Source organism: Rhinoraja longicauda, chromosome 26, assembly GCF_053455715.1.
Source record: "Rhinoraja longicauda isolate Sanriku21f chromosome 26, sRhiLon1.1, whole genome shotgun sequence".
NCBI classification, from domain to species: Eukaryota; Metazoa; Chordata; class Chondrichthyes; order Rajiformes; family Arhynchobatidae; genus Rhinoraja; species Rhinoraja longicauda.
The window spans coordinates 17,379,653-17,396,583 of NC_135978.1; the positions used below are offsets into that span (position 1 = coordinate 17,379,653).

The 16,931-nt window shown below is 39.0% G+C and overlaps 1 protein-coding gene across 3 annotated transcripts in view; it reads right to left on the reverse strand.

Moving 5' to 3' along the window:
* Positions 1–16,931, reverse strand: part of ap2b1 (adaptor related protein complex 2 subunit beta 1) — a 199,428-nt gene that overhangs the window by 109,675 nt on the left and 72,822 nt on the right. For 2 of the 3 annotated variants that reach the window (XM_078422575.1, XM_078422574.1), the window contains exons 14-15: positions 16,012–16,210; positions 5,949–5,966 (exon numbers count right to left, since the gene is read on the reverse strand). In XM_078422575.1, the coding sequence (XP_078278701.1) occupies positions 5,949–5,966; positions 16,012–16,210 (217 nt within the window). The remainder of the gene's footprint in view (positions 1–5,948; positions 5,967–16,011; positions 16,211–16,931) is intronic. The other variant, XM_078422576.1, reaches the window with a different exon arrangement.

Sequence of the window (16,931 nt, forward strand, 5' to 3'; positions counted from 1 at the left end):
CCTGTATATCTCACACAGGTGACCCTTGGTCATTATGCTACTTGTTCTACTGAGTATTTCCAACATTTTATGACTTCATAGACCAAAAGCATTTACTCTCTCTACCACCAGCTCCTTATGTATCATCTATATAATGCATTGCATCAACTTTCTGCATCTTCAATGCAACTCCTAAAGCTACAATCTTTAATATGTAGAAGGACAAGGGCATCAAGAACTGAACCAACTACAACATTCAATTTCCTCTCCAAATGACATGCCAGCCTAACTTCCAAACATACATGAATTATTTCTTCATCATCACCGAGTCAAAATGCCAGAACTGCCCACACACCAGCAAAGTTGGCGTACTCTCAGCAAATTGACTGCAATGGTTCAAGAAAAGTCATCACCACCTTCTCAAAGGCAATTGGAACAGACAATAAATAAAGAATGAAGAATATCTGACAGATAAATGAAGAGAGAAACTCATTACATAAACTAAAATGATCAGAATACTTTTGGCCTGGTGATAAACAAGGAATAAGAGGAGACAACAAGGAAGAGTTTAAAGTTAAAGCCAGAAATTCTTGAAGTAGCCTTCTCTTGTGCTTTATTTTTCAAGTATGCATCAGAATATAGGGAAAGCAATTAATCCAAATTGTTTGCAAGATGTTTTCACTCAACATGCCCGAGGCCGCACAGATTTATTTTATATAAATAGGACATTCAAAAGGCATTTCTACACAATGAGAATATTGTTGCCACAGATATGGCAAGACATAAATGCCTACAGCATACAAGAAATAAGCAGATGGCCACCCAAAAACCAAGTCAAATTACAGCAACTACTGTAGTTTTGGTTCATACTACATGGGCTGATTTTACTTGTGTCCTAAAATTACTGTGGCTTATCAACAGCCCACAATGCCTTAAAGAATAATGGTCCTCACAGAAATGAGGTGGCAATTTTTCTCTCAGTTATGACTCTTTAGAATTCTTCAACCCAAAGAAAAGTGAAGGCCAAATTCATATTCAAGACTGAGAGGGGCAGATTTTTGGTCTATTGGAGAGTGAAGGCTTACGGGGATCGGACAATAAAAATCCGATCAGTCATGATTCCATCGAAAGAGAGTATTGTCAAAGGTCCACGTGGCCTACTACTCCTTTGTGTACTTATGTTAACGTGTCCTGTGATCAGAGTTCAAATGGGAACAAGCAGAACTAGATTAAAGCTCAGCAGGAATAATCAGTTTATACTGATGTTTGGATGAAAGAGACCCCACGTTTACATCTATTCCGTAGAGTTCATGACCTACAGCTTAAAAAAGTTTCAAAAATTTAGTTTGTATAAATTAAAATACACTTTCAATTGAAACATTCAGAACATTTAATGATCTTTCCACCTATATTCAGTCACTTCTATTTTAGATTCAAAGGTAGACACAAAATGCCGGAGTAACTCAGCGGGTCAGGCAGCATCTCTGGAGAGAAGGAATGGGTGATATTCTGGGTCGAGACCCTTCTTCAGACCCGAAACATCACCCATTCCTTCTCTCCAGAGATGCTGCCTGACCCGCTGAGCTACTCCAGCATTTTGTGTCTACCTTCGATTTAAACCAACATCTGTAGTTCTTTTTTTCCGGCATTTCTATTTTAGTTTCTATCTTTCAGCAGTAAACAGATTTTGAAGCTTGCCTTCTCTTCTACTGAGAACTAAACGTGTGCTGATTTTGTTGTGCATCTCTAATTTCCCCCATCCTGTTGTCATAGTAGTGCAGGCTAATCTCAGCCCACAACATGATGATTACTTCCATAAAGTATTACTGAGAGAGGGCTATGGGATGATATTGGCAGTGATGGTAGGAGAGCAATTGGAAATGGAATTGAATTCAAGTGCAAAGCAATGCATTGTAGGAGGACCAGCTGGGATGTACACAAGATAGGACCAAGGAAATACTAAAGAACCAGAGAGATCTTGATTACACATCCAAGGATTCCTTTGACAACAGAAGCACAGGTAGTTACGGTAGTTAAAAAAGGGATACAAGATACAGACCTTCATTAGCCAGGACACAATATATAGAGCAGACAGATTTTGCTGCATGCAGAAAAATATTGGTTAGGCACAGAGAGAGCATTGTGTGCAGTGTTGATCGTTACAACAGAGGAAGGATGCAAATGCACTGGACAGGATGTAGAGAAGATTCATCAGGATGTTACCTGGGGTGAAGTTTTGCAGTTATCATATCATATCATATCATATATATACAGCCGGAAACAGGCCTTTTCGGCCCTCCAAGTCCGTGCCGCCCAGTGATCCCCGCACATTAACACTATCCTACACCCACTAGGGACAATTTTTACATTTACCCAGCCAATTAACCTACATACCTGTACGTCTTTGGAGTGTGGGAGGAAACCGAAGATCTCGGAGAAAACCCACGCAGGTCACGGGGAGAACGTACAAACTCCTTACAGTGCAGCACCCGTAGTCAGGATCGAACCTGAGTCTCCGGCGCTGCATTCGCTGTAAAGCAGCAACTCTACCAACTCTACCAGTTATGAGGAGAGAGTGAATAGGTTGGGTATTTTTCACTTGGAGCAGAGAAGATTGAGGTGGGATATGATTGAGATATACAAATTATGAGGTGCATTGATAGGATAAGAGGTAAGAGGTTTAGATGTGATCAGAGGAGGAAATCTTTCACACAGAGTGGTTGGCATCTGGAATACACTGTCTAAGAGAGAAGTGGAAGCAAAGAATCTCACACCAATTAAGTAGTAACTAGATGAGCACTTGAATCGCCAAGGGAAGAAGGTTACAGACCAAGCACTGGAAAATGGGATTCAGATAGATGAATATTTGATGGTCAGCATGGACATGCCAAAGGGCATGCTTCAGTGCTTTAATGACTTTAAAGTAGCACTGAACATAAAATAAATGTGCAGGACAACCTTTCTATTAAGAGATCCACAAAAGCACCAATTCAATGAGAATGAGCAAGAGATAAAACAACAGAACAGGCAAGGAGGGAAAAGGACAGAAGAGTGATGGAGAAATGTTTGAGTGGGAACAAAGGAGGTAATACATGTGCCAGTTGAACAGCTTTGGCAACGCGAAGAGCCAGGTGTCAAAGGAAAAGAATGTGGATGTAATCTATTGTACTATTCATAACTACTTAACTCGCAACAAAATTTAAATGCAAAGACTCGGGGAACTTGTCAAAAACCCTGAACAGTTCTTTTCCACTAACTTTCCACTTCCACTTTCTCTGGAATTGATGCTCAAAAACCAATCAATAGCTACAGGAAAATATATTAGATTTCCTTGATAACACAAAAAAAAACCACAGCACAAAAAAAGAACAATTAATTAAAATATAAATCTTGAACTATCACTGCTTATGATTAAGCGCAAAAACTTTTATATATAAAAGAACAATGCATTTGGTTTAATATGCAATCTACACCAAGTTGGTGATCTCAGCCTGGGCAATGGTAGCTGTGCTGCGTGTAGTGGTTTTATTCTCCTGCAGTGCAAGGATAGTAAACCTAAATACAAATTGTCAATCTTGATCGTTAATATTATCTATGCAGTGTAGATTAAGAACATAAGAAGCAGAAAAAGAGTCTTTCATCCACCATTCAAGATGATCGTGGCTGATCTTCTACTAACACCATCTCCTGCAGGATCCCAGATTCCATGATTCCCTTAATGTCTAAAGCACCGATCAGAACACAGAACATAGAAAAGTACAGCCCAGGAACAGGTCCTTCGGCCCACAATATCTACACCAAACATAATGCCAAGTTAAACTAATCTTCTCTGCCTGAACGTAATCCATATCTCTGCATATATACGTGCCTACCTAAAAGCCTCATATCTGCATCCAACACCAACTTTGGTAGCGCATGCCAGGCACCCACCACTCTCTAGTCTTTGACATTTTCACCTTAGGAAAAAAGTTCTGTCTACCCTCTCTCTCTGCCTCTCGTAGATTTATATAATTCCATAAGGTTGCCCCCATGGCCTCCGATGCACCAGAGAAAACAATCTAATATTGTACAACCTGACCTTACAGCGAAGACTCTCTAATCCAAGCAGCATCAGGTGCTTCAGGTAAACATCTTCTGCACCCTCTCCAAAGCTCCCACATCCTTTCTGTAATGGTGTGACCACAAAGGCATTTACAACACTCAAATGCAGCCCTACCAAATGTCCTATAAAGATGTAAATTGACTTCCTGAATCTTGGACACAATACCATGACAATAGAAGGCAAGTGTACCATAAGCCTACTTTGCCACTCTATCTACTTGAGTTCCACTTTCAGGCAGCAAAGGACTTGGAACCTAAGATTCCTCTGTACACCTATGCTGTACACCTTGCCATTAACAGTATACTTTCCCCTTACATTTGACCTACCAAGTGTACTACCTCATATTTGCTCGGATTAAACTAGATCTGCCATTTCTCTGCCCATTTCTGTAACTGTATACTTTGAGAGTCATATGCAGTTCCTTCCTACAAATATAGTTTCTTGGTTTATCTCTACTCCTCTTCTTAAACAAAGAAATAACATTGGCTGCTCTCCATCCTCCAGGATCTTGCCGGACTATTAATCTGTTTTGAATATGTAAACAGAAAATGCTGAAAACAACTGCATGTTAACTTTCAGTCATTTGTGTACAAGGTCACCCAGGTTCCTGTGAACACCAACAGCAATCTCTCGCCATGTAAAGAATAACCTGCTTTTCTACCAGACTACACAGTATACTATGTCCTTGTCCATTGAATTAGTTATGACATAAAGGAAGCAAAGGCCTCTGTTCATTCTAATCACAGCCCACACTGCAATCAGCATCAAAATTGGACATTTAACAGTAAATACCCACCCAAATTGTGAAGAGAAATTAGGTTAATAAAAGATTAAACCAGTATACTTCTGGACTATTTTCAGATCTAAAATGACCGTGTTATGCCCTCGCAGATGGACAATACTGGGCATACAGATTTCTTGCACAGGTGGATTCCTATCTTTATGAGGACAGGCTCTATCACGCTATGTAGTTTTACCTACCATCCATGTTAAATGAGAGATTCTGAACAAACTAGCAGAGGAAAACTGGACAACAAGCATGCACAGAATTCTATTATGCACATGAGGCCCATGACGACATTACACTAGCTCTTAATCTGAGGTTTGTTTTGGCTTCAGCTGTGGGGGCAACCCCGACCTGAAGCACAGCCTGGATTTGTGGTATCCATCTTCCTCCAAGTAAACGTCTTCTTTAATCTCCAGCAGTACCATTCATCCTGATCTCCGATATCTTCAGCAACATCCCCCCTTCCTCCACCCCACCCCTTCTCCCCCAATCTGTGATCACCACCCCAATTGTAAATTCCCAGTCTTGGGGCTCATGTGCAAAAGTACAAAGTGATATAATGAAGATATCCATGGTGATTTAAGGGTTTTAGGAAAAAATTGTTTACTCTTAAAAAAAGACATAAAAGTAAAGTTTGGCTATTTAAGTGCAATGGGAGAAACACCAATAAAAAAGTGGAAGAAATCTGAAAAATTCTGAAAACTGCTGAGGTTAGGGATCAACTGAAAATTTAAAGCCCAAGGGAGGTTATATTTTTGCTCAAGTAAATTTCAAGTGCTACTGAAGCAAGTCAGATAATTAATTATAGCTCAGCCATTGAATGGCAAAATAATTTCTCAGGGCTAATTGGCTTATCTTATTCTCAAGCCTTAGGATTGTCTTAGACTGCCCATCAGCTCCCTGATCACACTCAGCCGAGGGGCCAGAGAATGATGTGGCACGTCGAAGTGAAAATGGATAAAAACAAATTAGAAGAAAAATCCAAAAGGCTTAATGTAGCTGAAGAGACTGACTCAAAGCTTTGCTAAAAGTGACAAATGGCAACAGAGGTGGAAAAGATGTAACAGACAAGTGCATTACCCGTTCTGCGTCTCCCATCTCAATTCATAGAGTATGTAAGTTATGAGCAAGGAAGGAATAGAGGAAAGGAGAAAAAGAGCAACATTAGAGCCACAAGATAAAGAAGGAGACAAAGCATTGTTTTTAACCAAATTAGTAAAAGTAGGAACCGAGACATTAAAGTCACAATATGTAAATTATCTATCATTGGTAACAGAGAAACAGGTTTTGTAAGGCTTAAGTTAAGTAGTTACTTCTTATTGTCAAGTGCATTGTTTTCATCCATTAAATGTCACAGCTCAACTGTTGTGATCCAACGCACTGTTCAATTACACTCTGGATATAATTACCATCTATTGTGTCATAATACATAATGCAGAATGATTTTGATTTTTTTTCTCTTAGTCAGTTACAGTTTGGTTTGGATGAAGAAAACCTGTTTGAACTCATCTTCCAAGAATCACATCATCATCCTGTTGCAGTGATTGTGCCTTAGTCACATTTCCTCTGGGTGCTCATTACTCTACTCTGTACACAAGAATTACGTTTCAAATTTGCTCTAAATTTTGCCCTTCGAATCAGTTTCATTCTGTCCCTTGCTATTTATGCTCAAGATTGCTCTGAAGTAGCTCTCATCACAGCATCAAAGCCGCATTTTATCAAGGAAAGGGTGGGAATCTGAGGTGAAATCACCAAGGACTACAAATTCATGCAATAAAAGTCAAACGTTGGGCACGATACACTAATGTGCCATATGCAAGGCAAAGGGTTTTGCAGTTGGCAATTCCACAATCATAAGTAAAAATTCTGGAATCCAATGGAACAACAGAAATTGGTACTTTTTCAAACTCTTTAAGTCACCGAATCTATGTCAGCCTGATACCTTTAAATTTCAATGGCCTACAATCCACACTTTCTGGAGAAACAAGGAACTGCAGCTGCTGAGATCTTTAGCAAACAGCAAAGTACTGGAGGAACGCAGCAGGTCAGGCAGCATCTGTAAAGGTCATGAACCGACAAAGTTTTGGGTCAGGATCCTTTTCCCTTTTATTCACCCCTCTTTTCATTCATCTCTCCCCCTCCACCCATACCCATCCCTCTGGTTTCACATTTCACCCCTCTTCTGTCCTATCTGACCCCCATGTCTCCTTTTTACCTCTAGCTTTTATCACTTCATTCCTCTGCCAATCACCGCCCCCTAACCTGTATCCAGCTATCACTTGTGTAAGAAGGAACTGCAGATGCTGGTTTAAACCGAAGATAGACATAAAAAGCTGGAGTAGTTCAGCAGGACGGGCAGCATCTCTGGAGAGAAGGAATGGGTGACGGTTCGGGTCGAGACCCTTCTTCCGACTGAAGAACGGTCACAACCCGAAACATCACCCATTCCTTCTCTCCAGAGATGCTGCCCGTCTCGCTGAGTTACTCCAGCTTTTTGTGTCCAGCTATCACTTCCCAGGCTTAGCTCCACTCTTATTATAAGAAAATAACTGCAGATGCTGGTACAAATCGATTTATTCACAAAATGCTGGAGTAACTCAGCAGGTGAGGCAGCATCTCGGGAGAGAAGGAATGGGTGACGTTTCGGGTCGAGACCCTTCTTCAGACTCACTCTTAGCTCCACTCTTGTCTTTCTCCCCCGTACTCCAATCAGTCTGAAACGGATTCCTAACCTGAAATGTCATCTGTGCATTCCCTCCACAAATACTGCCTGACCCGCTGTGTTCCTTCAACACTTAGTTTTTTAAAAAATCCATACTTTCACAAGATTGTTTACTAAATGTCTATTCTTATGTTACAATGTTTTCTGATTTTATTCCTGAGAAACTAATTCTCATTGCAATTATGTCTCCTTGATTTTAGAATCATGCACTATTCTCTGCCCACCTTGTCCTTGCTCACCATGATGCCTATCTCCACTAATCTAATTTGCCTTTCTATAGGCCCATGTCCCTTTAATCCTTTCTTATCATAGTACTTGTCCAAATGCCTTTAAAAAATTGTAAATGTGTCTGCCTCTACAATCTCCTCTGGTAGCTCATTCATGGCAGAGGTGATAGCGGCGGATACATTTACAAGGTTTCAGCCGATCTTGTCTACTCTGCTGAATGCTTATGTCACTTAGGAACACTACCAATATTTTTCAATCTTTTCCAATTCAAAGTTAATTAACAATTCTCATAATTGAAATCTATAGGCGCAACAAGCTCAAAGATCTTTAAATGAAATGCCATTCATTTGAATAGCCTGAACAAGATTTAAAACAAAAAAACAAAGTGTTAGATTTTTGTCCTAAAATCCATAAGATTGACCTTATTACTGTCGTCAAACGATTGCAATCTACACTGAATTCTGCATGCAAGCAAAACAAAATATACTGTAATTTATACCAGAAGGTACATGTTTCATACACATTGACTTTGAAGCTCAAAAATAAAATGTTTCATACACACAAGTTAGAAATCAACCGCGAGATTAATACCAAAGGGACTACTCCCTTTGCAACTTTGTCATGCACTCTTCTTTCTCCACCAGTCACAGTACTCCTCACAGACCTTTCAAGTGCAACCTTATAAGATGCAATATCTGCTCTTTTACCACAACCCTTCCCACCATCCAAGGACCCAAATATTCGGTTCAGGTTAAGCAGGGATTCACTTGCATTTCTTCCAATCTGCTGATAGTGCTAAGTGTCATCTTCACTACATTTGAGAAACAAAATGTAGTTTGAGTGTCCACTTTGTGGGGAACCTTCGTTCAGCTCGGAGCTTTCAATTGCCCGTCACTTAAATTCTCCATTCAACTTCCACTCTGACCATCCTATCTCTCGTCCCACTTTCTATATTTCAATATTAACTTTTTCTCTTATTTACCTCAGTTACTCCATCCCATTTAAGCGGGGGGTTATCAGCATAGTATAATGATCCAATCATTTTGTTCTGAAATTAGGTATATCTTTGTAGAAGGTTGCAGAAGATTGGAATTCTGTTCATCCAGGGGCAGCAGATACCACGTTGTATACATTCCAAATTATCTCTGCCTTGATAACCCACCCAAGATTAATATATCTTCTTGCCATCCTGTTATTAACCAGAACACGTTTTATCAACCCCCGCTCACTTCAATTAAATTACTTGAGTTGCATTTGCTCATTTTCATTCATTTTAATTTCTCCCTTTCTGTGAATATATTAAAGCCAAATATATTATGATCACTACTAACAAGATCTTCTCAGCTGAAATCAAATTCATGTGCAATTTATTTCCCAGAACTGGATCCAATACAGATTTTTTTCGTTGGTGGGCGAGAAAAATATAGATTCAGAGAGTTCTACTGTTCACATTTTAGGAATTCTTTACGCTTGCGATCTGCTTCATCTGTAATAATCCTATAAACACACTCAATACACTTCAATTAACCTGACTATTCCAAGACCGCATAACCCTTGCATTGGGGTAACAGTTAATACTAGTCATGTTCTAGATTAGACCCTATCAGTGATTAATAGCATAGGTGACACGTTGTGTTAGGTTAACATCTCAAAGTAACCGTTAGTTCCTAATACTCCTCAAAAGGCAGGATATATTTATCCTTGGTGTTGGTATTACTTTGATTGATTAGTTGATAATGCCAGAGCTACAGTCTGCTTAGCTCCCTGCTCAATCTCAACTAAACTAACCATTTTTAAATTGCTTAGAGAAAACAAAACTCACACACAGCACATATTACACAGGAGAGACAGTATGGATTTATTTTTTTTAACCCTATTCATTTTCTAACCTTTTTTGCTTTAATTTTTTTAATAAAATGTTGCTTGTCTGCAATCTGATTTGAAAAAATAGTCTGACAAATGTCAAAGTAAGTATACACTTATCTTCAGATTGGGAATGGCTCATAGCAAGTAATTAAAGAAAAAAATTCTAGGATAGCTTCTTGCAGCAGTTGTCATGTCTTCTGCACAGATCTATAAAGCTAGATTCTGCCAACTGCCAATCCTTTTTCTCTTGGCCAACAAATTCAGAGCAAATGAGTGGCTCTTAATTACTTGACACTTAATTACTTGATTAGGTCTCTTCACTCATCTTCATGCAATTGAACATTTACCACCAGAGGCATGTAATGTTTATTATTGGGCCTCAAATGAGATTGGCAGTGGACTGCGAGCAAAGATGTGAAGCGCAATGTTCTTAGATTTTGGGATATACAACAAAGCAACTGTTTTCCAGTAGCATCAATTACACATAATTTAGCACTGAACTGATTTTAGCCTCTGAATTATTAAATAAGTTAAGAAGTCATTTTGTACGTTATGACTGACTGACTTCCACGTGAGCAATATCACTAAACAAGCTGCTGCAGAAAACATTTTTGTTTAGTTTTAAAACCAACACTTATATATATTGCGTATTAAATCTGGTAGTACAAGTTAAATCAATAATTTAATGTTGCTAAAATGACATATATCTATGGAAAATGCATGAGCTATCAAAATCTGTACAGAACCATTGAATTAAAAGAGCTGAATGGTCCGAGAACAAATGCATATATAACAGAGGAATTTACAATCTCCAGGTTTTTTTTGCTAATTGGGACATTTAGTTTGCTACTTAAAATTGTTTACCTAAAATTCTTCTCTTTACCTCTATTGCCAATCAGCCTGTCAAGATCCTATATTCAAGCTTGCATTTCTGTGCAGTAAAAGTGGGCAACTCCAGCACAGATTTTGTCGTGTTATTTTTTCCTGAATGAATAGCTTTAACTAAAACTCCTGAAACTCTGCAAAGAAATGTGAGCTGCTATTTTGTACACAGATTATACTGTATGTAGCTTATTTCCTCTATTTTTTCTTCATTAATTTATCATGTTCATTGCAGATCCATTTCATTTTTATAAGTGATCGGAGCAGAATTACACCATTCGGCCATCAAGTCTACTCCACCATTCAATGGTCTGATCTAACTCTCCACTCCCAACCCCATTCTCCTGCCTTACACCCCATAACACCTGCAACTGGTACTAACCAAGAATCTATCTTTCTCCGCTTTAAAAACATCCATTCACTTGGCCTCCATAGCCTTCTGCGGCAATTAATTCCACAGATTCACCGCCCTTTCACAAATTCCTCCTCATCTCTGTCTGGACAAATCTTTTGTTTGTTTGTTTGTTTTTATGTCTTGTTTGCTCTGTAAAGCGTCTTTGAGTATCCTGAAAAGCGCTATATAAATTAAATGTATTATTATTATATCTCCTTCTTAAAGGAACGTGATTTTATTCTGAGGCTGTGACCTCCGGTCCTAGACTCTCCCATTAGTGGAAACTCCATCCACTCTCTCCATCCACTCTATCCAAGCCTTTCACTATTCGGTAAGTTTCAATGAGGTCTCTCCTCATCCTTCTAAACTCTGGCGAGGAGGGGCCCAGCACTGTCAAATGCTCAACTTATGTTAACCCATTCATTGGGATCATTCTCGTAAACCTCCTCTGGACCCTCTCCAGCGCCAACACATCCTTCCTCAGATATGGGGCTCAAAATTACTCACAATACGGTCTGATCAGTGTCTTATAAAGCCTCAGCTTTCATCTTTATTTTTTCAAACTATAATTTCAAATTTTTTTTGCCATGCATTACTACTTTTAGTATACCTTTTGTTACTCTTAACTGGCTCATGAAATCTACAGTGATTTCCCCCCGAATGAATGTAATACAAAGCAGTCCAAGATATAATTAAATATGACTCTGGGTGACAACAGATTTTACGAAGCACCAAGCAAAAACCTACTATGCATCACTTTGCAATTTTATCAGACACAGAAATAAGGAAATAAATCACAGAAACGTTTTTATGTCAGTAAAATAGAAGCTTGGTACTATCATGGACCTGTTCCCTATTCAGAGGTAAAGTTTGTGTCTTGTAAAGGAGGGAGATGCTATAAATTTGGGCCAAAGTATTTATTCTTTCTTTCATTATTTTATACACATCCTAGCTCTCTCAAGTCTGGGCTACCTTTACCACAGTCTCTTCATATTTCCTTTCAGCATAGGAGGCTATTTGGCCCATCAAGTCAATGCCTACTCTCAGTGCAATCCCTTTGGCCAATTTATTTTCCGTAATCTGTTTTCTCTCAAATGCCCACTCATCCCATCCTAATTTTCCAATAATCCACCTACATCAGATATAATTTATAGTGGACAATTAGCCACCAATTATCACGTCTTTGGGATATGGGAAGAAACCAGAGCATTCGGAGTATATCCACGCGGCCGAAGGGAGTTCATGCAAACTCTACTCAGACAGCACAATATCAACTCTGAGTCGCTGTTGTATCTATATCTCTGTTATCAGCTCAAACACATATGACACTTCATTTAAAAGAAATAGATACATACAGCCAATCTACAAATGCAAAAAATTCTTTGCATGCCAACATGCACACAATAATCTATTCATGTGTGTCATGCAAGAACAGTTGTATAAACAAAGATGGAAAATATAAATCACAATTATGTCCCTGCTAATCAAGCAATAACTGAAGATGCCGGGGCACTGCCCAAGCTAACCCAAAAATACAGCTAAGGTTCAAAATTAAAATCCGAGGTTCAAAATTAAAATCAGCCAAGCACTGGTCACCATTTTAAGCAGCTCGATAATCAAATGTAGGACTAAAAATAAAGTTCCATCTTGGTAACTTTCATCGTGTACACAGAGGAAGCAGAGCAATAGTTCAAAGTTAGCCCTTCGATTTATTCAAATGATTTAATTCTTTTTTCCCCAACCAATCAAAGAAATATAGGGTTTGATTGAATATAGGGTTTGAATATAGGGTTTGCCATCTTCAGGCAAAGGGTCAAACCTTGTAATGATGTTTTTTTTCTCCACCCATAAAGAATAGAACTAACCCTGCAGGCAAGTTAACTAAATGGAACATTGCATCAGAAATGAGCTCATCTGAATTTGAACGCGAAGGCTAACATTAAAATCAACTTTGTACCCTTGGGCAAGCATACATTTTTCCAATTAGTCACAATTGTTAAAAAACAGAAAATTACAGACGATTAAAATCTTTGTACTTTTTCTACAACAATTAATTCACCTTAGAATTTCAACAATTTAAATTGATATTGCAGAGTTGGAGGTTGGGCTGCAAAGCTATGCCATTCCAGATCTAACTTTCATTAAGGTGACCTCAGGCAATTACTTCTCCGTATTCCATGGGATTCCTTCGAGATGCTGCCAAATGATCAGAGTACCCGAGACTACAAACCCTCTCTTCCAAACTCCAGTGACCACATTCCGCCTCTCTGAGATTGGATGGCAAAACATGGCCAGGTAGATAAAATCTCCATGGGACATTGACCTAGGTCACAAATCTTTACTTGCTTGCTTCCTTCCTTCCAAGTGCCTGATACTACCCACCCTATTTCAGAGGTATCTTGGGGTCCAGTTCCGTAACTCCCCGAAAGTAGCAATACAAGTAGAATGGTATTTAAGGCGTATGGTATGCTTTATCAGTCAGGGCATTGTGTCAGAAGCTTTGGTATGACCACATTAATGTGTATCATCTCATTATAGGAAGGATGTAGAGGCTTTGGAGAGGGTGCAGAAGAGGTTTACCAGAATGCTGCCTGGATTAGAGGGTGTTCGCTATAACGAGAGGTTGGACATACTTGGATGGTTTTCTCTAGAGCATTAAATGAGGTTGAGGGCAGACCGGATGGAAGTGTAAAAAATTATGAGAAGCATAGATACTGCCAACAGCCAGGAGCTTTTACCCAGGGTGTAAATGTCAAAGACGAAGGGATAGATTCAAGGTGAGAGGGGCAAGGTTTAAAGGAGGTGTGTGGAAACTTCAGATAGGCACATGATTATGCAGGAAATCGAAGGATATAGATCATGTGCAGGCAGAAGGGATTAGTTTAATTTTGCATCATTTTCAGCACAGACATCGTGGGTGGATGGGCCTATTTCAGAGCTCAATTGTTCTTTGTTCTCATTGTTCTCTAATCCTGTAGAGCCTTCAACAGCCAGCCAGCCTTCCCTCCACCTCCTGCAACCCAATGCTTGATTTTCACCTTATTACACAATGAGATGGAATGCACAACAGTTAGGGATGCGATATGGAAATACTGGGAGCTAAGCAACAGATAAAAGAAACAGAAGGAACAGATAAAACAGAAGAGAAATTGCAGAAAGATGAAGCAGTTGAAAGTGGGACAGTTTCTGACTCCTACACACAATGCCCCGACTGATAAAGCATACCATACGCCTTGGGAGATAAAAAAACATCACTTAGCAGACAGTTAAAAACAGATTAATAAAATGAGATCAGGAAACGACCAGAAGAAAAATGGAGATAGAAAGTATTTTTACTGTGTTTGAATAATGCTCTGGAACGTTAATTTGTAATATTAAAACTGCTGAGCTGGCTATTCTAACTATGACAAAACTACTGGCCACAATCTTATCTAATTTCAAGGGTGGTTGAGTACTGCTGACATTACAAATATTAAACACTTGCTCAAAATAAGGTACAGCGCTAAATTCAGAAATCAGAGCTTTGGTTTACCCTCCAAGGAAAAGTTCTCGAAATAATCACCAGGATCATAATTAGCAGTCACTTAGACAAGATAAGAAAATGGCAGCATGGATATATTTGAAGCAAAGCACATCTAGCCCACTAATAAAGTAACAGAGAGGGTCAATGAGTGAACTATAGTTGATGTGTTGTATGCATTTACAAAAGGTGCATAACTGTGCCATATATGTTAACAAGGAATTTAAAAAAACATGGAATAGAAGAGGCTATAGGAGCACGGATAAAATAAAGCTAATTACCATGAAACAGAGTAGTAGTCAAAGGTTGTTTTTATGACTAGTACATAGAACAATGCAACTTCTGCAAGTGAAGCCCTTCTGCCCACATTGTCAATGCTGAACATGATGCTACGGCGTGAGTTATAAGGAGTGGCTACATAGGAAGAGTCCCTGTCCTGGAACATAGGAAGCCGAGTCCCTGTCCTCCGCTGAGTAACAGAAGTCCAGAATCAGAGAGCATAGGTTTGTGAGAGAGAAAAGATTTAAAAGAGATCTGAGGGGCAAATTCTATGGTAGTGTTAGAATAATCTGGCATAGGAAGCTGTAATGGCGATGTCTAAAAGGCATTTGGACTGGAACGTGGAAAGGAAAGGTTGTGAGCGATATGGGTCAATTGCAGGCATTGGGACTAGCTCAGTTATAAAACCCGGTCGGCATGGATGAGTCGGGCCGAGGGGTCCGTTTCCATGTAATATGACTACTTTCTTCTCAATTTAAGGTGTGTCAGGTGAGAGGAAATTATACAGAAGATGCAATGCTCTTAGCATTATAAAATGGAATCTGACATAATGCTCCAAATAGTAGTTTAATAACTATTAGCAGCTACCCAATTAATTCTTTAAATATCATGTAAATTTAATTCCACTTTCCTACCACTTTTAAGGTGCCTGGTTTCTGCACACCTACATACGAAAATTTACAACAGACATGCATGTTAATTTGCTTATCTCTAATCCTGTAACTAGAGAAAACCACATATTTCTGACCTGTGTTTCTTACATCTCAATTACAGATTGAAACTCTCTGGTTCAGCATGTTTTGAATTTACAACACAGATCAATTTCAACTAAGATCTAAAGTCTGTACTAATCTATAGCTACTTAACCTACCAGTAAAACATTCGCAATCTTAGCTGGCAACCATCTCTGCAGACAGAGTCTCTGAACATGACATGACGCAGGGAGTGTCTACAATTTAATAAAAAACAGTTCCCCTTAAGGTGACCAAGAGGCATTTTTAGTAGCCTGACACCAGTGAGGTCCAAAGAACATCAGATAAGAGAGCTTTCACCTGTACTCACTTTCTCACACATGTTAAATAAATATTAAAACTACTGATTTCAAACATGTGAATAATGGTTAAAAACTCATCTGCCTTCCTACACTTGAAATAGCCTTTTATATCTCCTCGCTGAAGTAAGTTTTTCAATATTCAAATATTTATCAGAAGTTTGTTTTCTGCAAAAAACAAGTTGAAAAAAAATAACTTACCAAACTGTCCAATCCACCACCCAAAAGATCTACAGCTCCCATCTGCATGGAGGACATTTGTGGTACATTGACAGGGGGTCCCAGGTCCAGGTTCAGGAGATCACCCAGAAGGTCACCTTGGGATGGAATAACTTGAGGCTGCTGCTCCAAAGTCAAGTTTGTTGTGGTCGTTGGCCCAACTGGACTGTCCGGCTCATTTCTGAAGGGGGGAAAAAACAAGATAGCTTTAAAAAATGCCCATTGTCAACGAAAACGTTAGATCAGATTAGCAGCATGTGAAGTCTCTTAGGAAAGGAGCGACAATACAGATTGTATCAAATCTGATACTGACTGCTCTATCCTATTGCGAGCACATATTGCTCAGACTGGAGATGTGTATCATTTAGTCAGCTGTTTGAGATATAATCCTTCCAATAATTACAGCTTGTCACAGCCAAATATACAGCAAACCATTGTGTGGTGCATCTAACTTTAGTAATGCAGGTAAAAATATACAGGAGTTAACAGTGCAGTGACAGCAGAGCATGCTTTGGGCATTTAATATTATTTGTGCAAATTATATTGCATGGCCAAGTTTTAGAAATGAAGGCAGTGAGAACCTCAGTGACTTCTTAGCTTTCTGGTCACATTTTACAAGATTGCATGACTCAATGTCAATCTCTATGCACTAGATGCAATTATTGAATATTTGATGGCCTCCATGGGGGCATAACATACTTTTGTAATAAATTTACATTTATTTAGTGCTTTTCACATGGTACAAATGTTTGAAGTTACCTTAAAAACAACATTTTATACCAAACAAGGGGACATTGGACGAAACAGTTTGCTGCTCATTTGCTGCTCATCAAAACACAAGAAAGCAAGTGTGTAAGGTATAGGCAGCAACAATTAGAATCATAGTCATACAGTACATGTAC